The sequence below is a fragment of the Engraulis encrasicolus genome, chromosome 1, assembly GCF_034702125.1.
Source record: "Engraulis encrasicolus isolate BLACKSEA-1 chromosome 1, IST_EnEncr_1.0, whole genome shotgun sequence".
Classification (NCBI taxonomy): Eukaryota; Metazoa; Chordata; class Actinopteri; order Clupeiformes; family Engraulidae; genus Engraulis; species Engraulis encrasicolus.
This window is the reverse complement of record NC_085857.1, coordinates 29,437,765-29,457,312: the sequence shown is the minus strand read 5'-3', so window position 1 is coordinate 29,457,312 and position 19,548 is coordinate 29,437,765. Positions and strand designations below refer to the sequence as shown.

Genomic DNA, 19,548 nt, shown 5'->3' with positions numbered 1-19,548 from the left:
AGTGCACATTTTACCCCCAAGCTAGCATACAGGCTACTGTATCATTAGCTGGACCCATAAGATTCAATGATAATTGCTTGCTTGTAACTAGAAGTAGCATCACAAGTCTAAGAGAATAGCTGGAAGGACAGAAGAAGGGGAAAACTCAATGATTTTACTGAAGGAGAGGTGTAAAATAAGCTTATTTCCAGACATGGTACTGTATCGCCATACCACTAAGCCAATATGACCAATATCTCCCACAATACGAATCAAATGCCTTCTGAAATATGCCTGCTTAGCTCGTGACTCAAAGTGAATGCCCTAGTTTATCCATTTCAGTTCCATACACTACAATTCCACTTTTCATCCAACCCTCGTCCAGCACAGAAAAAAGGAAACCCACTCTGACAATCCATCTATTCATGGCCCTCTCACATGGCTTTGCATGGGATCAGTACCCCCCAGAGCCCATGCGGCACAGCTCAGGGGGTCATAATAACTCCTTTCAGGTCATACTTCTAACATAATGAGTGCGTTCCAATATGCGACCTTGCGTCCTCCTCTTGTACTTGTGGCCTCGTGCCAGGAAGTAATACGTTGTGATGACATCACTGACAAAAGCATTATATTTCAATATCTTGCAAAAGCTCAATTGTAAATTCATTTCAACAATTAAGTTTCTCTGTGGTCAGCCTAGCCAAAACAAGTTTTGGGAGACTCTTCTTCATTTACCACCCTGTTTGAAAATGAGAAAATGACTTTACAATTGAGCTTTTGCAACATATTGAAATATAATGCTGTTGTTAATGATGTCATCACGACGTATTACTTCCTGGTACGAGGCCACAAGCACAAGTGGAGGACGAAAGGTTGCATATTGGAACGCACCCACTAGGCAGAGCTAAGGGGTCATAATAACTCCTTTCAGGTCATACTTCTGACATGGTGTTTGTCAAGGGGGGCTCTACAGCCCCCCGGGGGGCATTGGGGGGCCCTAAGGGGGCACCGAGAAGGATACAGCTGAATGGGGGCAGGGCTTGGTTACCACTGGGGTGCATTAGTCTATTTTGCCTTTTCAATTGACCCGTTCAGAATCGACGTCCTCATGAATGCGTGCGCATCATTGACTCAAACACACCAGAGATGTTTTAAGGGTATTACGAGAGACTCCACTCTTCTGGGTGGTACTGCACTCTAGGGCCGCCAACGGCGGAGTGCAGACTTCGTTCAGAATGAACGAGCTGCGCTCTCTCGACAGCGGCCACTAGGTGAACTGCAGGCATAGGTAAAATAGGGAGTGGGGAGGCTGCATGTAAAACTGGCTGTGAACACAGTACACACGAACAAACCTTAAAGAGAGAAAACCTGCCGTTCTGAAGCGTGTACGCTGATAAAAAATTGAGATTCTGAAAAGTACACTTGTTATGCTATTTTGCAAGGGAAGAGACTGTTCCAGAAGCATAGGAGATGTTTGTTGTTACAAGACATTAACTGACTGGACTGAGGACATCGCCAGGAATGCCCGTGTCTGTGGTGCCCACTGCATATCTGAAGTTAGCGTGACCATCTGTTGTCTTATTTCGGAAAAAACACCTGTCGAGTTTCTGTACAAGTGAACAGTGCATGGTCGATTCTGATACAACAATGCGCACACAGCCAAATTACGTCATATCTGTTTACAAACTCTTATGGGGTAAATACTGGGGATATGGGGTTGATGGTGTTGGCAGGCTTATGATGATGTCAAGGGGGCGTTTGGAGGCTTATGATGAGATCAAGGGGGCATTTGTTCAAAAAAGGTTGAGAACCACTGTTCTAAGACCACCTGTACTGTGACCTGTGCAATGGCCACACAGCTTGGATGTACTTGCAGTTGCTTTAAAAATGATTTACGTACAGTGGTGCTCATATGTTTACATACACCAGCGGAATATACGCTTTCTCTGCGATTTCTCACAAAATATGAAGGATTACACATAACCTTTTTTTTTCACTCATTGCTGGTGTGACTGAGCAGTGACTGAGCAGTGACTGGCTTAAGATATTTATTAGCAATCTTCTGTGTTTACTCTTTCAAAAGACTGATCACAACCCAAACTACCCAAATGACCCTGTTCAAAAGTTTACATACCCTTGTTTCTGATGCTGACCTTGGCCCTGTTTAACATCAAGGACCGCTCGGTAGCACTTTACAATAACCTTCCGCTATAAACAGTTAATAAACAGTTAGCAAACAGTTAACTATTAGTTAACTAAAGGTTTACTATACATTTATAGGTGTATACTAAACACTTACAAAGTTTTAAATATATATTTATTAGTCCTTCCGTAACACTTAATAGAACATAATAATAAGTTACTTAATATATTATTAAAACTACTTTTATGATTAATTAATTAGCATATCAACAGTAACTTAAGCATAACAAGTGACTTATAAACTGTTAACTAATTATTACTTAATATATTATAATTATTAGTTGTAGTTTACAATTTATAGTTCAATATTAACTAAGTACTTATTATTTAATCATTAATACATTCTAATGAAATAATTTTTAAGTGTTAATATTAACTAAACTATTGTTAATTACTTATAAATCATTTAAAATATATTTATTAGTCCTTCCGTAACACTTAATAGAACATAATAATAAGTTACTTAATATATTATTAAAAATACTTTTATGATTAATTAATTAACATATCAACAGTAACTTAAGCATAACAAGTGACTTATAAACTGTTAACTAATTATTACTTAATATATTATAATTATTAGTTGTAGTTTACAAATTATAAAGGAGGAGAGGAGAGGAGAGGAGAGGAGAGGAGGAGAACAGGGCAGGGGAAAAAAGAGGAGAGGAGAGGAGAGGAGAGGAGAGGAGAGGAGAGGAGAGGAGAGGAGAGGAGAGGAGAGGGGAGGTAAGAGGAGAGGAGAGGAGAGGGGAGGGGAGAGGAGGGGAGAGGAGAGGAGACAGGAGGGGAGAGGAGGGGAGAGGAGGGGAGAGGAGAGGAGAGGAGAGGAGAGGAGAGAGGAGAGGAGAGAGGAGAGGAGAGGAGATGAGAGGATGGGAGAGGAGAGGAGGGGAGGGGAGAGGATAGGAGGGGAGAGGAGAGGAGAGGAGGGGAGAGGAGAGGAGGGGAGAGGAGAGGTTAGAGTAGAGGGAGGAGAGAAGACGAGAGTGGAGAGGAGAGGAGGTGGAGAGTAGGGGAGAGGAGATGGGAGGGGGGAGAGGAGAGGGGATGGGGAGAGGAGAGGAGAGGAGAGGAGAGGAGAGGAGAGGAGAGGAGAGGGGAGTGGGAGAGAGGAGAGGAGAGGAGAGGAGAGGAGAGGAGAGGAGAGGAGAGGAGAGGAGAGGAGAGGAGAGGAGAGGAGAGGAGAGGGGAGAGACAGAAAGAGGGTGGACAGAGAGAAGACTGTGTGCGCAAGAGAAAGAGAACAACTCCTCTCTGCCATTCACTCCTCCTCACCCATCTCTCCTTTCTTCCTCCATTCTATTATCATTCTCTTCTTTCCCTCTCTATTTTCTCTTCTCCTCTTGTGTAAATAGGCCTATGAGGGCCTAGTTGGCAATGGGATGGCACCTACTGTTGTACTCTTGTGGTTCAAGGCTGGTGGCCAAATATTTTGTTTTAGCAGTGGTTTTAATGTTTATTAATACACAAAAAAGTGCACCTTCCCAATTTTTCAGTCATAAACAATCTTATGTTTTATATTGGTAAATATAATTGCACCTTTAAGTTAAAGTTTCTATTGCACTGAACTGTCTTATATTTTCAAGTCATTGAAATAAATAAAATAAATCAGCTGATTAGGTTGATATCTTTCCTCTGTTTATTTATTGTATGCTGTTCTAGTTGTTTGATAGCCTATTTCATCTGCAACCCAGTCGACAAATGCCTATTGAAAATGTAAAATAAATAGTTTATAAAAAGCATACACAGTAAAATGGGATAATAAATAGAGGTAATTCTGGTGAAACAATGAATTAATGATGGGTTGTTATTGTTAAAAACATGACTTAAATGAATTTGAAATAGCAGAACCTTTACTGTGACAATTACGATTTGGGACTTTTATTTTGAAACCGGCTGTGGCTTCCCTTGGAGCCGTTCACTTCAGTCTGTCGTCTGCCGAGCCAGTCGAATTTTCTTTGGAGCTAGAAACAATCAAAAGAAAATATTTCGTTTTTTATGAAGTTTAAGTTTCCTTTTGGAGTACGGAGCGTCCAGCTCTGTGAATGATGTACGTTTTGAAGACTAGAGGCTTCCTTTCATCGAGTATTTGTTTTGTTTCAATTCGCCTTATTCACCCGGAACTTTCTAAAGTTGAGGGGTACACTTCAGGGGTACACCCGGCTGCACACCAGCTGTTTGGCGCCTCACTGCTGTGTGCCCAAATGTAGTCCTACGTCCTCAAAGAGAAACAAATCCTACCGTGGACAGACTTTCCACCGTTTCGCCAAAGAGCAGGCACTTCGGCGTGAATGAATTAATCACATGAAGAGGGATCCTGGTCCATATTTCAAGGTAAGATGCATAATTATGTCCAATCATACGCATTAGCTAGCACAAATAAGCTAGCTCGCCAAACTTGTCATGACTCATGTAGCCTAATGAAGCCTAATTAAAAAAATATGAATGTGTAATTACACAACGCTACATTTATATGGTATTTCCAGATCGCTATTTCAAAATTATGCTTTCAATTTTGTGTTACGCGATCCGATGGCTTACCAGATGTGTTACCAGAAGATTCCCTGATTGACGCTCCCAACGCAGGACGCTCCCCTGTCGGCTCGCTCCCATTAGCCAGACTATCGGTCCCACCGCCATATAACGGAGCTAGTTATCTTTTTGATGTTCGTTTTTTGTTTCTAACCCTAACCCTAAACCTTAACCTAACCTGTAACTGTTGTACTTATTTCCTTTTTGTTATTTTTGTTTGTCATTTCATTTCTTTATATTTCACTTTTCTTTATGTCCAAGAATGTTTTGTTTGTTTAAGTTGACTTCCGTCATGGGGTCATGTCAGCTGATCTCAGGTGTTTCACACGGACTCTATTAAGCGCCGTACCACTCAGCTAGTAGATGTGAATGGACTCCTATGCTCGCGGCCTCGCTACAAGCCGCGGGCTAGTTTGAATTGTTGATGCTCAAAATGGTCTAAGAAACTGAAGTCTCATGTCCTCTTGATGTTATACGCAGCCAGCGAGGTATGTTTGTTTATTTTGTCTTTGTTGTGTTTGATTTATTTTGCGTTCTGTCTGGGATTATGATTTCTCTACTGATTCTGTTTTTGTGTCGTGTTTACTGTCAGTTTGACAGTGGATGAAAGATGAACATGCTCAAAGAAATAAAGGCATCATCCATCAGTAACATAAAAACTGGACTCAAGCATGATTCCTGGAGGGCGTGAAAGTCAAACTCGGACTGCAAGCAAGTTGAAGCGCCAAGTTCAAGTCAAGTGGATCCGCAGCTAATTCCTCTATGTCTGCATTCTGCAAGCAACTTCCTTTGATCTTCAAGTACGGTCTGCACGAAGTCGTGTGGGCAAACGTTCACTCACCCGAACTACGACTACCTGGGCTCGTTTGGGAACTTCCGAAACGGACGAACTGGCGGACTGGAGTTATTGCATTCTTGTGGATTTAAAACGAGCTCGGAGGACGGACAAAGAAAAGGACTGTCGAACTGCAACCACGTCGCGTGCCAGAGGAGGCAAACAGATAAGCAAATGACATGCTTTTTTAAGGAAAGGTTTCCTGAAATGTGACCTTCATTTAATGATTCGTTTTAGAGTGTTTCCTTGGTTGAAGTATGTGGACAATATTGTGTAACTAAAGCTTAATTTCTACTGAGAGCGAATGCATTGTTGTGAAGGTGAATGTGGACTTAACTGTCTAGAACTCACGAGCTTCCTTGCACTTAGTGAAAGCTTTAATTTGCACAGAAAAGCGATCTTTGCACATGAAGGTATTTCACATTTATGACTTTGAATTTGCACATTTAAAAAACAAGGTCATTAATTCCCTTACACTCATGGTTGATCATTTTATAGTCTAAACCTTATGTATTGCTTTTCTCATGGTTAAGTCCTGTACAGTGTATGTAGGCCTACCTTGCAGGGGCAGGTGAAATGAGTTACTTACTTTATAATCACATTTTTCAATAAGGGTTATTTCACCTAGTGCTTAATTTTATACCAAACCTATTTATAAAATAACATAAAAATGCCTGAATCAAGTAAAGCAGTTAAACTACAGAAAGAGCAAACTTTACAGTCACTGCAAGAAGTTAAATTACCCAAAGAGCAAACCTTACAGTCACTGCAAGAAGTTCAACTACCAAAAGAGCAAACTTTGAAAGAGTCACTGCAAGAGAATGTTCAGGAAGTCGTACACTCCATGGAGCCTCGCAGGAGCAATATACCCCATAAGTTGACAGAGAAGGGCAGGGAATTGCAGAGTGAACATTTAAAAACATTGCTCTCCCGTTTTGAGGATGCCCATGACTGCTGGAAGGTTCTTGCGCGAGTAGTGAAGAAATCAGTCACAAGGAATGATTCAAATGATCTTCTGCATGACAAAGTTATTCGCATGCAAAAGGAGCAGGAAGAATTGTTGAGTCTTTATGAAAAATACAGAGCCATTGAAATTCCACCTCAAGCTATGCGTTGTACATTGGATAGGAGCACAGCAATTACACAGGCTGCAAGACAAAATGCTGTTGCGCAAATGCAAGGAATACCCGAGCAAATAGTATGGCCCGATGCTGACTCTGTGTTTGCTTCTACTCTCTCTAGCATCTCACTTCCTGCCCATAAGGACTGTGATGTCAATTCCATTCATTCATGTGTATCAAAACGGCAAGAAGCCGCTGCTGAATATGCTCACACTAGGGCAGTTGTAGATATCACAGCTGAACAAGAGCGTTTGCAAGAGAAGCTACAAAAACTCGAAGCAGAGAATAGGATGATAGTAGCAGAACAAGAAGCAGCAGCAAAGTCCCGTCGCCTTGAAGAAGAGAGAGAAGAACTTGAACGCAAGATTGAGAAGCAAAAACGAGAGGAAGTGTTTTTAAAGAAACAAGAAGAAGGGTTAGCGGCCAGGAGGCAGTCTGTAGAGAGCCTGAAAAGGTACATTGAACGCTTGGAAAATGTTAAATCCCTGAACGCAGCAAAGGCCAGACTTCAGGTGTATAAAGAAGGTGATGCTAACATAGAACAAGTCATTATACCAGAGCCTCTAGACATGAAGTGTAGAAGTAACAAAACCACAGAATCAGAATCACAGCTACAGTCTCAGAGTGATGTGCCTTCCAGAAGCATTCAGACAGATAGCTCAGATCTGGTCAATCTCTTTGCTGAAGCCATCTCTATGAATAGGCTACCTATTCCAGAGCCCACCGTCTTTTGTGGTGATCCACTTAAATTCAGCCATTGGAAGTCTTCATTTCAAACATTAATAGAACGAAAAAATATACCAACTTCTGAGAAAATGTTCTTCCTTCAAAGATATGTTGGAGGCACTGTCCGTGAAGCCTTGGAGGGCAACTTTCTGCTTAACTCAAAGGACTCTTACAATTCAGCCTGGGAACTGCTCAATGATCGATATGGCCAGCCATTTGTCATTGCTAAAGCGTTCAGAGACAAACTGTATACCTGGCCGAAAGTAAGAAATAAAGACAGTACAGAATTAAGAAGATTTGTGGACTTTTTACGGAGCTGTACTTGTGTGATGAAGGAAAATGAGAACCTCTTTGTACTTAATGATGCAATGGAAAATCAAAAACTTGCTGCCAAGTTGCCTGATTGGCTGAGCCTCAGATGGAATCGAAGCGCTACACAGTACCAGCTAGAACATGGCACTTTCCCCAGTTTAAGTTATTTTGTTACCTTTCTTTCATTGGAGGCTGCCATAGCTTGCAACCCAATAACCTCTCTTGGAGCATTGCGGCCCTGGGAGATAGATGAAGTTAGTGAAAATAATTCAAGTTCAGCCATTTCTAGCACTCAGATCTTCAATGCAGAGACCTTTTACACCAGTACGAATGAAAGGGGTTCCACCACATGCCCTCTCTGTAACAGAACTGGACATGGCTTAGAAAGGTGCCTAACATTCCTAGAAAGGCCACTGGCTGACAGAATAAAATTTGTTCAGAATGAGAGGCTGTGCTTTGGCTGCTTAAATCCTGGACATCAGTCCAGGAACTGTCCCAGAAGGATGTTTTGTGACATTTGTTCAAGACGCCACCCTACTCCTTTACATGAAGATCGCCCCCAACAGAGACAACAGTTTGAGGCGGTACACTCCAGTGAAGAACAGTCCTCCTCAGCACCACAAGAGGGTACTGCAGAAGCCACATCTCACAGGGTTGTGCAGGATAACCACAGTATACAAACGTCAACAATAGTACCCGTGTATGTATCATATGGCTCAGATAAGGAACATCTTGTTTACGCATTGCTAGACTCACAAAGTGATTCTTCGTTTATCCTGGAGGAAGTGGCTGACGCTTTGGAGTTGGAAGGAGAACCAGTAAAGCTTAAACTGTCAACAATGTCATCAAGTGGATCCATCATGTCCAGTAAGATGCTCAGGAAACTGCAGATAAGGGGGCTGTCTTCATCCAAAAGGATCACAGTGCCGACAGCTTATACTCGTGAGTTCATCCCGGCTAATCGATCCCATATCCCAACTCCAGACACTGCAAGAGCATGGCCGCACTTGAAACATCTTGCACCACTCATTTCTCCACAAAAGCAGTGTGAAATCGGACTACTGATCGGGTATAATTGCCCACAAGCCCTGATGCCAAGGGAAGTAGTATGTGGAGATGAAGATCAACCCTTCGCTCAAAGAACAGACCTTGGTTGGAGTATAGTGAGCTACCAACATCCTGAACATGACTGTGACTCAATTGCAGTGAGTCATAGCATCATAGTGGAGCAAGTAATCCCTCTACCCAAACCACCAGTTCATCTTAAAGGGAATAAGCAGCCACCACCGGAAGACAAGACGGTGGGAGAGCTTGATGTTGACACCTTGGATCTTCCTGAAGTCCAGGTGTTCAGCACTACGGTGAAAGAAGAGAGGACACTGTTAGACCGTCTCTCAAAGTTTTCTGACTGGAAAAGAGCCGTAATGGCTGTTGCTTGCCTTAAACGCCATGCTAGGCAGCTAAAGGGTGTGAATCATGATCTTAACAGCACAAGCCTAGCTGAAAGACAAGAGGCAGAGCTCTACATAATCAAGTTAGTTCAAGCCGAAGCATTCACTAATGAAATCAAAGGCATTCATCAATGCAGTGAAGTAAGACCCAAAGACCATGTAAGTAAATTGCACAAATTAAGTCCATTTGTAGACAAGTATGGTGTACTTAGAGTTGGTGGACGGCTGGCAAGGTCAGTTCTTCATCCACACATCAAACATCCTGCCATTCTGCCAAGGATCAGTCATGTATCCTCTCTGCTTATTAAGCATTATCATGAAAGTGTTCACCACCAAGGAAGAGGAATGACGGTGAATGAGTTGCGCTCTAATGGAATTTGGATCACTGGCTGCAGTAGCGCAGTTCGGTCTCATATCTACAAATGTACAACATGCAGAAAGTATAGGGGTCATACACAAAATCCAAAGATGACAGACGTGCCTACAGAAAGGAAAGAATTGACTCCTCCCTTTACATATTGCAGCTCAGATTGTTTTAGACCAGGTGGAAAGATGTGTTTCTCATTATTTTTTAACAGAGACAAGTGTGGTAACAGGAAAGGAGAAATACCAAGGTGACCGACATTTTTATTTTAGAGGATAGCTCTCCTGGTAATCAGTGGAACTAGTAGCTGAGGTTTACCCAAACACTGCTGTGGGGTCTGAAGGGTTAAACTGTTGATTGGAGATTCCACATGGAATCATGAGGGAAAACTTGATTCAAAACCCATTTAAGTTATCTTGATAAACTGGTGCTAAGGGTAGTGTTTTAATCAAAGCAGAATAAATCAAGGTTTTAAGTAGTGTTTTTTTTGTGTGAAATCAATTAATGTGTGATTTGGTGGGAGTGTAACTGTTGTACTTATTTCCTTTTTGTTATTTTTGTTTGTTATTTCATGTCTTTATATTACACTCGTCTTTATGTCCAAGAATGTTTTGTTTGTTTAAGTTGGCTTGCGTCATGGGGTCATGTCAGCTGATCTCAGGTGTTTCACACGGACTCTATTAAGCGCCGTACCACTCAGCTAGATGTGAATGGACTCCTATGCTCGCGGCCTCGCTACAAGCCGCGGGCTAGTTTGAATTGTTGATGCTCAAAATGGTCTAAGCTGAAGTCTCTTGCCCTCTTGATGTTATACGCAGCCAGCGAGGTATGTTTCTTTCTTTTATCTTTGTTGTGTTTGATCTATTTTGCGTTCTGTCTGGGATTATGATTTCCCTACTGATTTCTGTTTTTGTGTTGTGTTTTACTGTCAGTTTGACGGTGGATGAAAGATGAACATGCTCAAAGAAATAAAGTCATCATCCATCAGTAACAAGAAATTGGACTCAAGCATGATTCCTGGAGGGCGTGAAATAACCCTTACCGTAAATTGCTTGTATGTGGCAGTGTATGATAATACGTGAAATATAATCGGGTGGGACTACACGTCCGGGAGTGATAGAAACACCTGGGACTGCACGTCCGGGAGCGATCTCAGTTGGGAGTGTTCATCTACCACCGTTACCAGAACCAGTAGCATACTTGTGCCAAAATGAAGTTGTTTTGCTAACGAACTAAAATACATGCTGGTATTTATGGTTACAGATCAACGCTGAGACCGAGGTTTGATCTGAGCACGTTGAGAAGCAATGTGGTATGACAACGCTAATAAAGGATGCTGTGCCTGCCAACTTTGTTCGCCTGGACTTCAGAGAAGCCAAAGAGGAGAATCATCATTCGCATACCGTGGTTAGTTTGTTCAGTCATAATTCAACTGGCATGTGTTGACCAAGCCTCCTCTAGTTTGCCATGGAATACATTTTACTTTAGACAAAAAAAACTTAATGCATGTGCTGGAGATATATTTGTTTGCATTGATCATGTACTCCTGAGCCATGAGCCAATGATTTCAAACTGTGATGTCATTACATTGCATTACATTTCACTTAGCTGACACTTTCATTTTATTCAAAGCGACTTAGTTATTATATGTCAGGGTATTGTTTACAGTCCCTGGAGTAATGTGGGTTTAGGTGCCTTTTCAAGGGCACTTCAGCCATGGAGATGTAGGGAGCGGTCAGAGGGATTCGAACCTGCAACCCCCAGATTGAAAGACCAACTCTCTTATCACTAGGCCACGGCTGCCTCACCACTAGGCCACGGCTGCCCTGTGTATGTTATGACTCTCCTGTCCTTTGTGTTTCTTTTTCAGTATGGATTCCATGGAGTATTCCATCGAGTATTTCTTCTGTTTCAATCGTCTTGGTAAGGCAACTTGTCTATTTTTCCCCATACTGTTGTAACCTAAGTCTTATATTGTCTATCACTGCCACATACTTCAGGTGAAACCTGCAATTTGTATTTTGTTTTGTTAATACTTAAGTTTGATGTTGGCTGGTTGAAATGAGTTCGGAGTAAGCAGACTGTATTTCACATGCTGTGATCACGCACCCATTGCGTGCAAGGTGTAATTCTCTAGGCCTATACATGGGTGTAAATGTTGTTTATAACATTGCGCGAACCTAGCTGTGCACAACTCCACCTCTGATTGTTGGAAACCGCTGACGGTCAAAAACTTATCTCACATGTTTGGCTGCCAGTGTCTTGCCCCTCCTCATAACATTGTGTTGAACACTGTACGGGCCCATGTATAATTGCAAGGTTACCTCAATTTCAGTACACTATGTTGTTATTTCATAGTATTCACTCTGTTTACTTGATAATGGTTATTTAACTGAATGGTATGCAATGCAGTAGGAACAAAGTGTTTGCAGGTTTGCTAAACTATGTCCTAGCTTTTCTTTTGAGAAGATTGATTTTAAATGTTGCACAACTTTGATTTTAAACTGATGATATTTGATAGGAATTCAACATTGTCCTGGGTGTGTAGCTTACGGCTGTAACTGCTATGATGCTTTTCTGTTATGCTGCTCTACAGCCTAGGCTACATGATGTGTCTGTCCCTATCAAATAAACCAAACTTAACTGATGACATATGTTTACATAGGTCAAGTTTTTGAGCTGGATCTGGATTCTGCTGAAGATTTGTCGACTACTAGATGGCGAGCCATCCACTCATTCGAATGTGATCCTGTTCTACATTGCGCATGGCATATTTGGTAGGATTGTGGCCTGCTCGTGTCACATCACTGACTGACTGACTTCAACGCCTTGAACTGAACTGCTTGAAAGGAGCTGTTTTTCTTTTTGAACAACTTAAAGGAACTCTCTACATCGTCTCTTTTGAGGATTTAAAGGACTATTTCCAATTTTTGAAGGACAATTCAAAAAAAAAATTTAAATGTTCAAACCTTTTCGGGGGGCGGGGGGGAATTGTAAATATTTAAGCTTTTCAATCTCTTACTTGTGATGTTTTTATTTCATTTTGTTAATGCCCATTTTATTATTTTTCCCTATATCCTATGTTTGTATATAAGAATGTCATTCTTCATTAGGGTTGCATACAATATTTTCTATGGATACATGATTATTTATAATGATAAATAAATAATAATAATTATTATTATTTATGCAAGATGGACATTTGACACGAACATTATGGTTTTCCCCGTTCATTTTGCTTTCCATATCCTTTCGTTTTTGTTTTGGACTGTTTCAATTCACGGGACGTCACTTTAATCCTCCAAAGGACATTTTTGGAGTGAAGCGGCCAACTCTCTTGAATTACTGCTCTTGTCGGCTTGCGCTCGCCTCTGTGGATCTAATAAGGACATAAAAGGACAGAAACTTAATGTTTTGTGTTAAGGCTACATTTTTGTGTTAGAAATTATATTTGTATTGTAAGGGAATTTGATCTGGGAAATGTGTGTTGTGACCCTGGCAAGTTCTCTGTTTTGTAGCGTGCTGGGGTTTTCTAATATAAATGGTGAAAATGTTGTAGAAACATATTGTATGTTGTCTTTTAATTGGTATCTTTTTCACTCTACCCAAAGCCTAGTGTCACATTCTGTAGCCCATTGATCCTGGCCTACCATTGACGTGCACCATACTCAGTAGTGGGTAACAACAGTTTAACATCATTGATAATTCTTTTCTCTCTTTCTAACAGTGTGAAAATGTATTTCTTGAGACCAATTGAAAATCATTTGTACTGTGATCATTTCTAGTGATACTGTCCAATTTCTGGAAATAGGCTCATATTACACATCCCCTTGAGTTAAATTATTGAATTTTACCTTTCTCCTCCTGTATGTTCAACCGTTCTAGTATGGCAGTGCAAATTTTACCTCCATGCTAGCAGTTAACATTGAGTCCTATGAGACCCGCTGGCGGCTAACTGGTCTCAGAACTCAATTTTAACTGCTAGCTTGGAGATAAAAATTGCACTGCCGTACTCAGAGAACGACAAGAAGTACAGGTAAAACAAAAAATAAAGGAAAGGTAAAACTCAATAACTTGACTCAAGGGGAGGTGTAATATGAGCTTATGTCCAAAAATGGGACAGTATCACTTTAATGTTACATATTAACTAATCTCAACCAACTTCACCATAAGGTTCCCCATTCTGAATGTTAAATATTAGTTATATATTAATTAAGCTCAACCAACTTCACCATAAGGTTCCCCATACTGAATTTTAAACATTAGTTATATATTAATTAAGCTCAACCAACTTCACCATAAGGTTCCCCATACTGAATTTTAAACATTAATTATATATTAATTAAGCTCAACCAACTTCACCATAAGGTTCCCCATACTGAATTTTAAACATTAGTCAAACATTAGTAAAGCTCAGCCAACTTCACAATAAGGTTCTCAATGCAGAATTTTAAACATTAGTTATACATTAATAAAACTCAACCAACTTCACCATAAGGTTCCCCATACTGGATTTTAAACATTAGTAAAACATTAGTAAAGCTCAACCAACTTCACAATAAGGTTCTCAATGCAGAATTTTAAACATTAGTTATACATTAATAAAGCTCAACCAACTTCACCATAAGGTTCCCCATACTGAATTTTAAACATTAGTAATACATTAATAAATACTATACATAATTATTATTAAATGATTTATAAGTAATTAACAATAGTTTAGTTAATATTAACACTTAAAAAACATTTAATTACAATGTATTAATGATTAAATAATAAGTACTTAGTTAATATTGAACTATAAATTGTAAACTACAACTAATAATTAGTTAACAGTTCATAATTCACTTGTTATGCTTAAGTTACTGTTGATATGTTAGTTAATTAATCATACAAGTATTTTTAATAATATATTAAGTAACTTATAATTATGTTCTATTAAGTGTTACAGAAGGACTAATACATATATTTTAAAACTTTGTAAGTGTTTAGTATACACCTATAAATGTATAGTAAACCTTTAGTTAACTAATAGTTAACTGTTTGCTAACTGTTTGCTAACTGTTTATTAACTGTTTATAGCGGAAGGTTATTGTAAAGTGCTACCGACACCTCTAAATTGTTTGTGGTAGTTGTGGATAAGGCTCTTAATGTTCTCAGATGACAAAACAGCACATTCTTCCTGGCGGAATGGCTGTTCCCTATAATATTTTTAGGTGTCTTGCTGGAACCTCACGTTTGAGATACTTTTACGGGATCCATAATTAATATCTATAAATATCTATATAAAAGCAGTGTACTCACGATAAGGATGGCTACAAAGCAGGCTAGTGTGGTGTTCCAGTCTCCCCCTGTGGCAGCCGCCTTCCCTACCAGCACACTGTAGAAGATGAAGTCACCCAGACCCAACTTCACACCGCCTGAGGAAAAAGAAAAAGAAAGAGAAAAAGAAAAAGAAAAAAATTGGAGACATATTATGATGAAGTAAGATTTTGAAACAGTCAGACATACTATTTGTTTTAACTGAATTTTTGATTGTATGACAGTAATTACTCTTATACATTATGAAGTGCCATACACGCTTGCTATTAGAAAACAGCTCGGAGAATGTTTCTCTTTCTCCAACTTTTTTTTGCCTTTCATATCGTTTATACTCTGCCTTGTATGAAAGTATGTACTAACTGTACTGTTATAATGTAATGTCAAGAGAAACAAACAAAAACAAAAAATTCTTTTGGGAATCTCGACTGTATGTATGACTTCATCTCCATAGAAACCAATTGAGCCACTCACGGTCCTCCTCCATTTCCTCCTCTACAGAGTAGCTCCTCCCCATTCCCCTGAGTGACGGGCTCTGCTCCGCCCCCTCCAGGCTGCGGTCGCTGCTCGCTGCATCTGCTCTCTGCATCTCTTCATCTGAAGGGGTGAGGAATCATTCAATGGAATCATAAAATTTAGGGCTGTAACGATATTGCATCGAACCGAGAAAACGTGATACGCAGTTACTATAGTGTATCGTGGTGCAAGAAGCCGGTATCGCGATACAAAGTTCTGTTACCCTTCAGTCCAGAAAACAACAGCAAAAAGCAAATTAATTTATCTAAAAAGATACATTTTTAAAAATCACACATCCGATGTCCTTTTGTCGGGTGCAGGGTCAAAATGTAAAGTCCATATAAGGCAAGGAAGACCCGCACACCGATACGCTCCCTTTTAGTCCTCTTTTTATTTTCGTGACGTTTGGTTTCGGGCCACCACGGCCCACAGGAAGGGCTGTGGCGGCCCGAAATGTCACAGAGACAGACTGCCTTAGCTGTGTCGTGATTGCTGTGCTCTGACTACATTATATTACCTGTGTCATAATTAAGTCATGACTACATTATATTACCTGTGTCATGACTACATTGTATTACCTGTGTCGTGACTACATTATAAAGTTAAAGTTAAAGCCCATTGGGAAACTCCAACTCCCATTGTCATTGTGACACAGCACTCCACAGCACACAAGTGAACACTGCACACTGCACACAACGAAATTGCATTTATGCCTCACCCGTGCAAGGGGGCAGCCCTCAGTGGCGCTCCATGGGGAGCAGTGTGGTGGGACGGTACCATGCTCAGGGTACCTCAGTCATGGAGGAGGATGGGGGAGAGCACTGGTTGATTACTCCCCCCACCAACCTGGCGGGTCGGGAGTCGAACCGGCAACCTCTGGGATGCAAGTCTGACGCCCTAACCGCTCACCCATGACTGCCCTATTTACCTGTGTCATGACTACATTATATTACCTGTGTCGTGACTACATTATATTACCTGTGTCGTGACTACATTATATTACCTGTGTCGTGACTACATTATATTACCTGTGTCGTGACTACATTATATTACCTGTGTCGTGACTACATTATATTACCTGTGTCCTGACTACATTATATTACCTGTGTCCTGACTACATTATATTACTTGTGTCGTGACTACATTATATTACCCGTGTCGTGACTACATTATATTACCCGTGTCGTGACTACATTATATTACCTGTGTCGTGACTACATTACATTACCTGTGTCGTGGTTGCGTTGCTCTGCTGACTGAGCTGGGTTGGCCATGCCCACCATCCACACCATGGCAGCTAGGAGGAGGAGGAGAAGGAGGAGGAAGAGGAGGAGGAGGAGGAGGAGGAGGACATCAGAGGGGAGAAAGGGGAAATGAAGGGAGATTTAGTTTCACTTCACGTTGGCAATAGCACAGTAGGTCAAGACATCCAAACATATTCCAAGAGCACATGCAATTTTAAATTGCATTACATTACTTTTATCAGAAGCTTTTGACCAAAGCGACTTACAAGGAGGGGACACTAGTAGATTATCATTGCAATGCATTAATTACCAATTAATTACTAATTAATTTACGGGCATTAGATGTAGTTGCGCCTCCTGACGCCTGAGCCCAAAAAAACCTCCTTGACCCATATGCATGTGAGGCTCACATGTGTAAGTGAGTGCAGGGAATATGAGCATGAATGTAGCCATATGCAAGTGAGTGCGGGCAATATCAACATGAATGTACTCACAGGAGTAGATGAGAGCAGGGAATATGGGCTCGTTCCTCTCCTGAGCCGTCTCAACCAGCATCCTCAGAGGACCCTTGGGGCAAAGCACTGCAATTAAATCTGGAAAGAGACCGCACACACAAGCACGCACACACACAAACAGTTAGGTTAGTGGGGGGAAGCAGGGACGCAAGAACACACACACAACACACACAACACACACACACACACACACACACACACAGTATTTGTTTTCTACAAGTCACTTCTTGCCTGCATTACTCTCATCTTCGTGAGGATGTTGTTTGTGCTGCTGCATTAAGTATATTCACTTGTCATTTTGCCTTTTTAAAGCATATGGTTAAGCATATGCAGTTCACACTGTGTTTTTTTACCACTGTGTATAATTTGCACAATTGAGTATTTTTATGTCAACAACTGACAGTAATTACAGTTTAACAAGGTTATAATTACACCATTTAGGAGTATGTGAAGACTCTCAAAATTGTAAACAGTAACAAACGTGTGGGGGTTGCTGTGGCTCAGTGAGCAAACAACACTCCCTTTTTACTGTCCTACTTGAAAGGCTAAAAAAGCCTCAACATGACATTACATTATAATGCATTTGGCCGGCGCTTTTTAACCAAAGCGACTTACAATTGAGGACATAATCATAGCCTACAACACTTGCAGATACAAAAGTGCAAATAGTAAACAAAATGTTACATAAACAAAAACAAATGAAGAGTTCAGATGCAAAACTCCATTTCTGAAGACCTGCACTTCTATATTTTTAGAGAACCCCGTTGTTGGTTTGGTTTACATTCATGTACTTGATAATACATATAAATAGTTATATTACATAAATAAAATAAAAAATATGCAATTTTGATAACTTTGTATTAAATAAAAATGAATTAAGATTATTTTCTGAAATGGCACTTAGGGGTTTTTGCATCTGAACTCTTCAAATATTGAATAGGAGCAACAAAAGATGGTAACCTGCCCCCCATGCTAATGCTAGATACACATGATGATGAATGTTTGGCGCCACCCACAGGCGATTCAAAACACTGCGGGCGGACACACAGACAGGCAGGGTCATTGCAACACGGGCCATCCATTCATTCACCATCCACCGAAATCCATATCCGGAAACGGCACTAATCAATACACTTATATGGGTCCCAGTATAACCCATGGACCAGTCTTAATGAAGATGACGGTCATGAGACACAGACACACACGCACACGCACACGCACACACACTATATCTCCTCACCGTAGACAGAGATGGCTTCCAGTATGACCCATGCGGACCACTCCGACAGGAACTTTTTTTTGTATATATATATATTGAGGGGCTTTTATGCCTTTATTTGACAGGACAGTCGAAGATGGTGACAGGAAGCAAATGGGACAGAGAGACTGGGGAGGATCGGGAAATGACCCCGACCAGGGTCCCCGTGGGTGGGCATGCAAGCCCAAATGTGGGGGGCTTAGCGCGCTGCACTGCGCTGCAGCGCCCTCCACTCCGACAGGAACTTGATAAAGATGAGGGCCATGAGACACGCGTGCGCAAACACACACACACACACACACACACACACACACACACACACACACACACACACACACACACACACACACACACACGCACACGCACACGCACACACACTATATCTCCTCACCGTAGACAGAGATGGCTCCCAGTATGACCCATGCCGACCACTCTGGCAGGAACTTGATGAAGATGAGAGCCATGAGTGCGCTGATGACGATGAGGTAGGCCTGCTGCAGCTGCAGAGGGCCTTTCCAGTGGATGCACACCATGCCCACCGCCCCGAAGTTCCAGATGATCATCACCAGCGTTGGGTAGTCCATCGCCACGTTGTACGTCTTGAACACCTCCCTGTGGAGACAAAGAAACAAAGAAAAAAGATACAAAATTATAGCATTCAGGTTGAATCGTTTGCCGCATTCGTCTCGCCTGATTTGTCCTTTCCTTTCAAAGCATGCCGTCTGCCCGTACAGTTAGGAAATTGAACTGGCCATGATAAGGGGGTACATTTGATCCCCCTAACCTTAACACTGTATGCCTGGCCTGAGCACTTCCCTGTGAACTGAAGTGGAATGAGGTGGGACGTGTTGAAAGCGAGAAAAAAAGGATAAAATATTACTACAATGTCAGACTCAATGCATTTCGACAATGAAACTTTAATGTTTAATTGAAAAGGTTTAAGTCCTATAACCTGTGTATGGTATCCAACCACCTCCCCAATGCAGAAGAAAAATCTCCACCAAGCATAACAACAAGATTTAATTTGACCTAATTGTACTTTTTTTAAAAAACACACACGTGCGCTGACAGGCAAAGAGATGATTGTAACAAAATGATTCCCTGCAAGATGAAATCAATTGGTTCATCTTGAGCAGTTGCCAAAAACTATGATCTGATTGACCGTTACCACACA

General features: G+C 41.1%; 1 protein-coding gene across 2 annotated transcripts in view; it reads right to left on the bottom strand.

Annotated features, from left to right (window-relative positions):
- Positions 1 to 19,548, bottom strand: part of psen2 (presenilin 2) — a 30,241-nt gene that overhangs the window by 1,592 nt on the left and 9,101 nt on the right. For both annotated transcript variants that reach the window (XM_063212711.1, XM_063212651.1), the window contains exons 7-11: positions 18,766 to 18,986; positions 17,096 to 17,194; positions 16,586 to 16,654; positions 15,316 to 15,438; positions 14,827 to 14,942 (exon numbers count right to left, since the gene is read on the bottom strand). In XM_063212711.1, the coding sequence (XP_063068781.1) occupies positions 14,827 to 14,942; positions 15,316 to 15,438; positions 16,586 to 16,654; positions 17,096 to 17,194; positions 18,766 to 18,986 (628 nt within the window). The remainder of the gene's footprint in view (positions 1 to 14,826; positions 14,943 to 15,315; positions 15,439 to 16,585; positions 16,655 to 17,095; positions 17,195 to 18,765; positions 18,987 to 19,548) is intronic.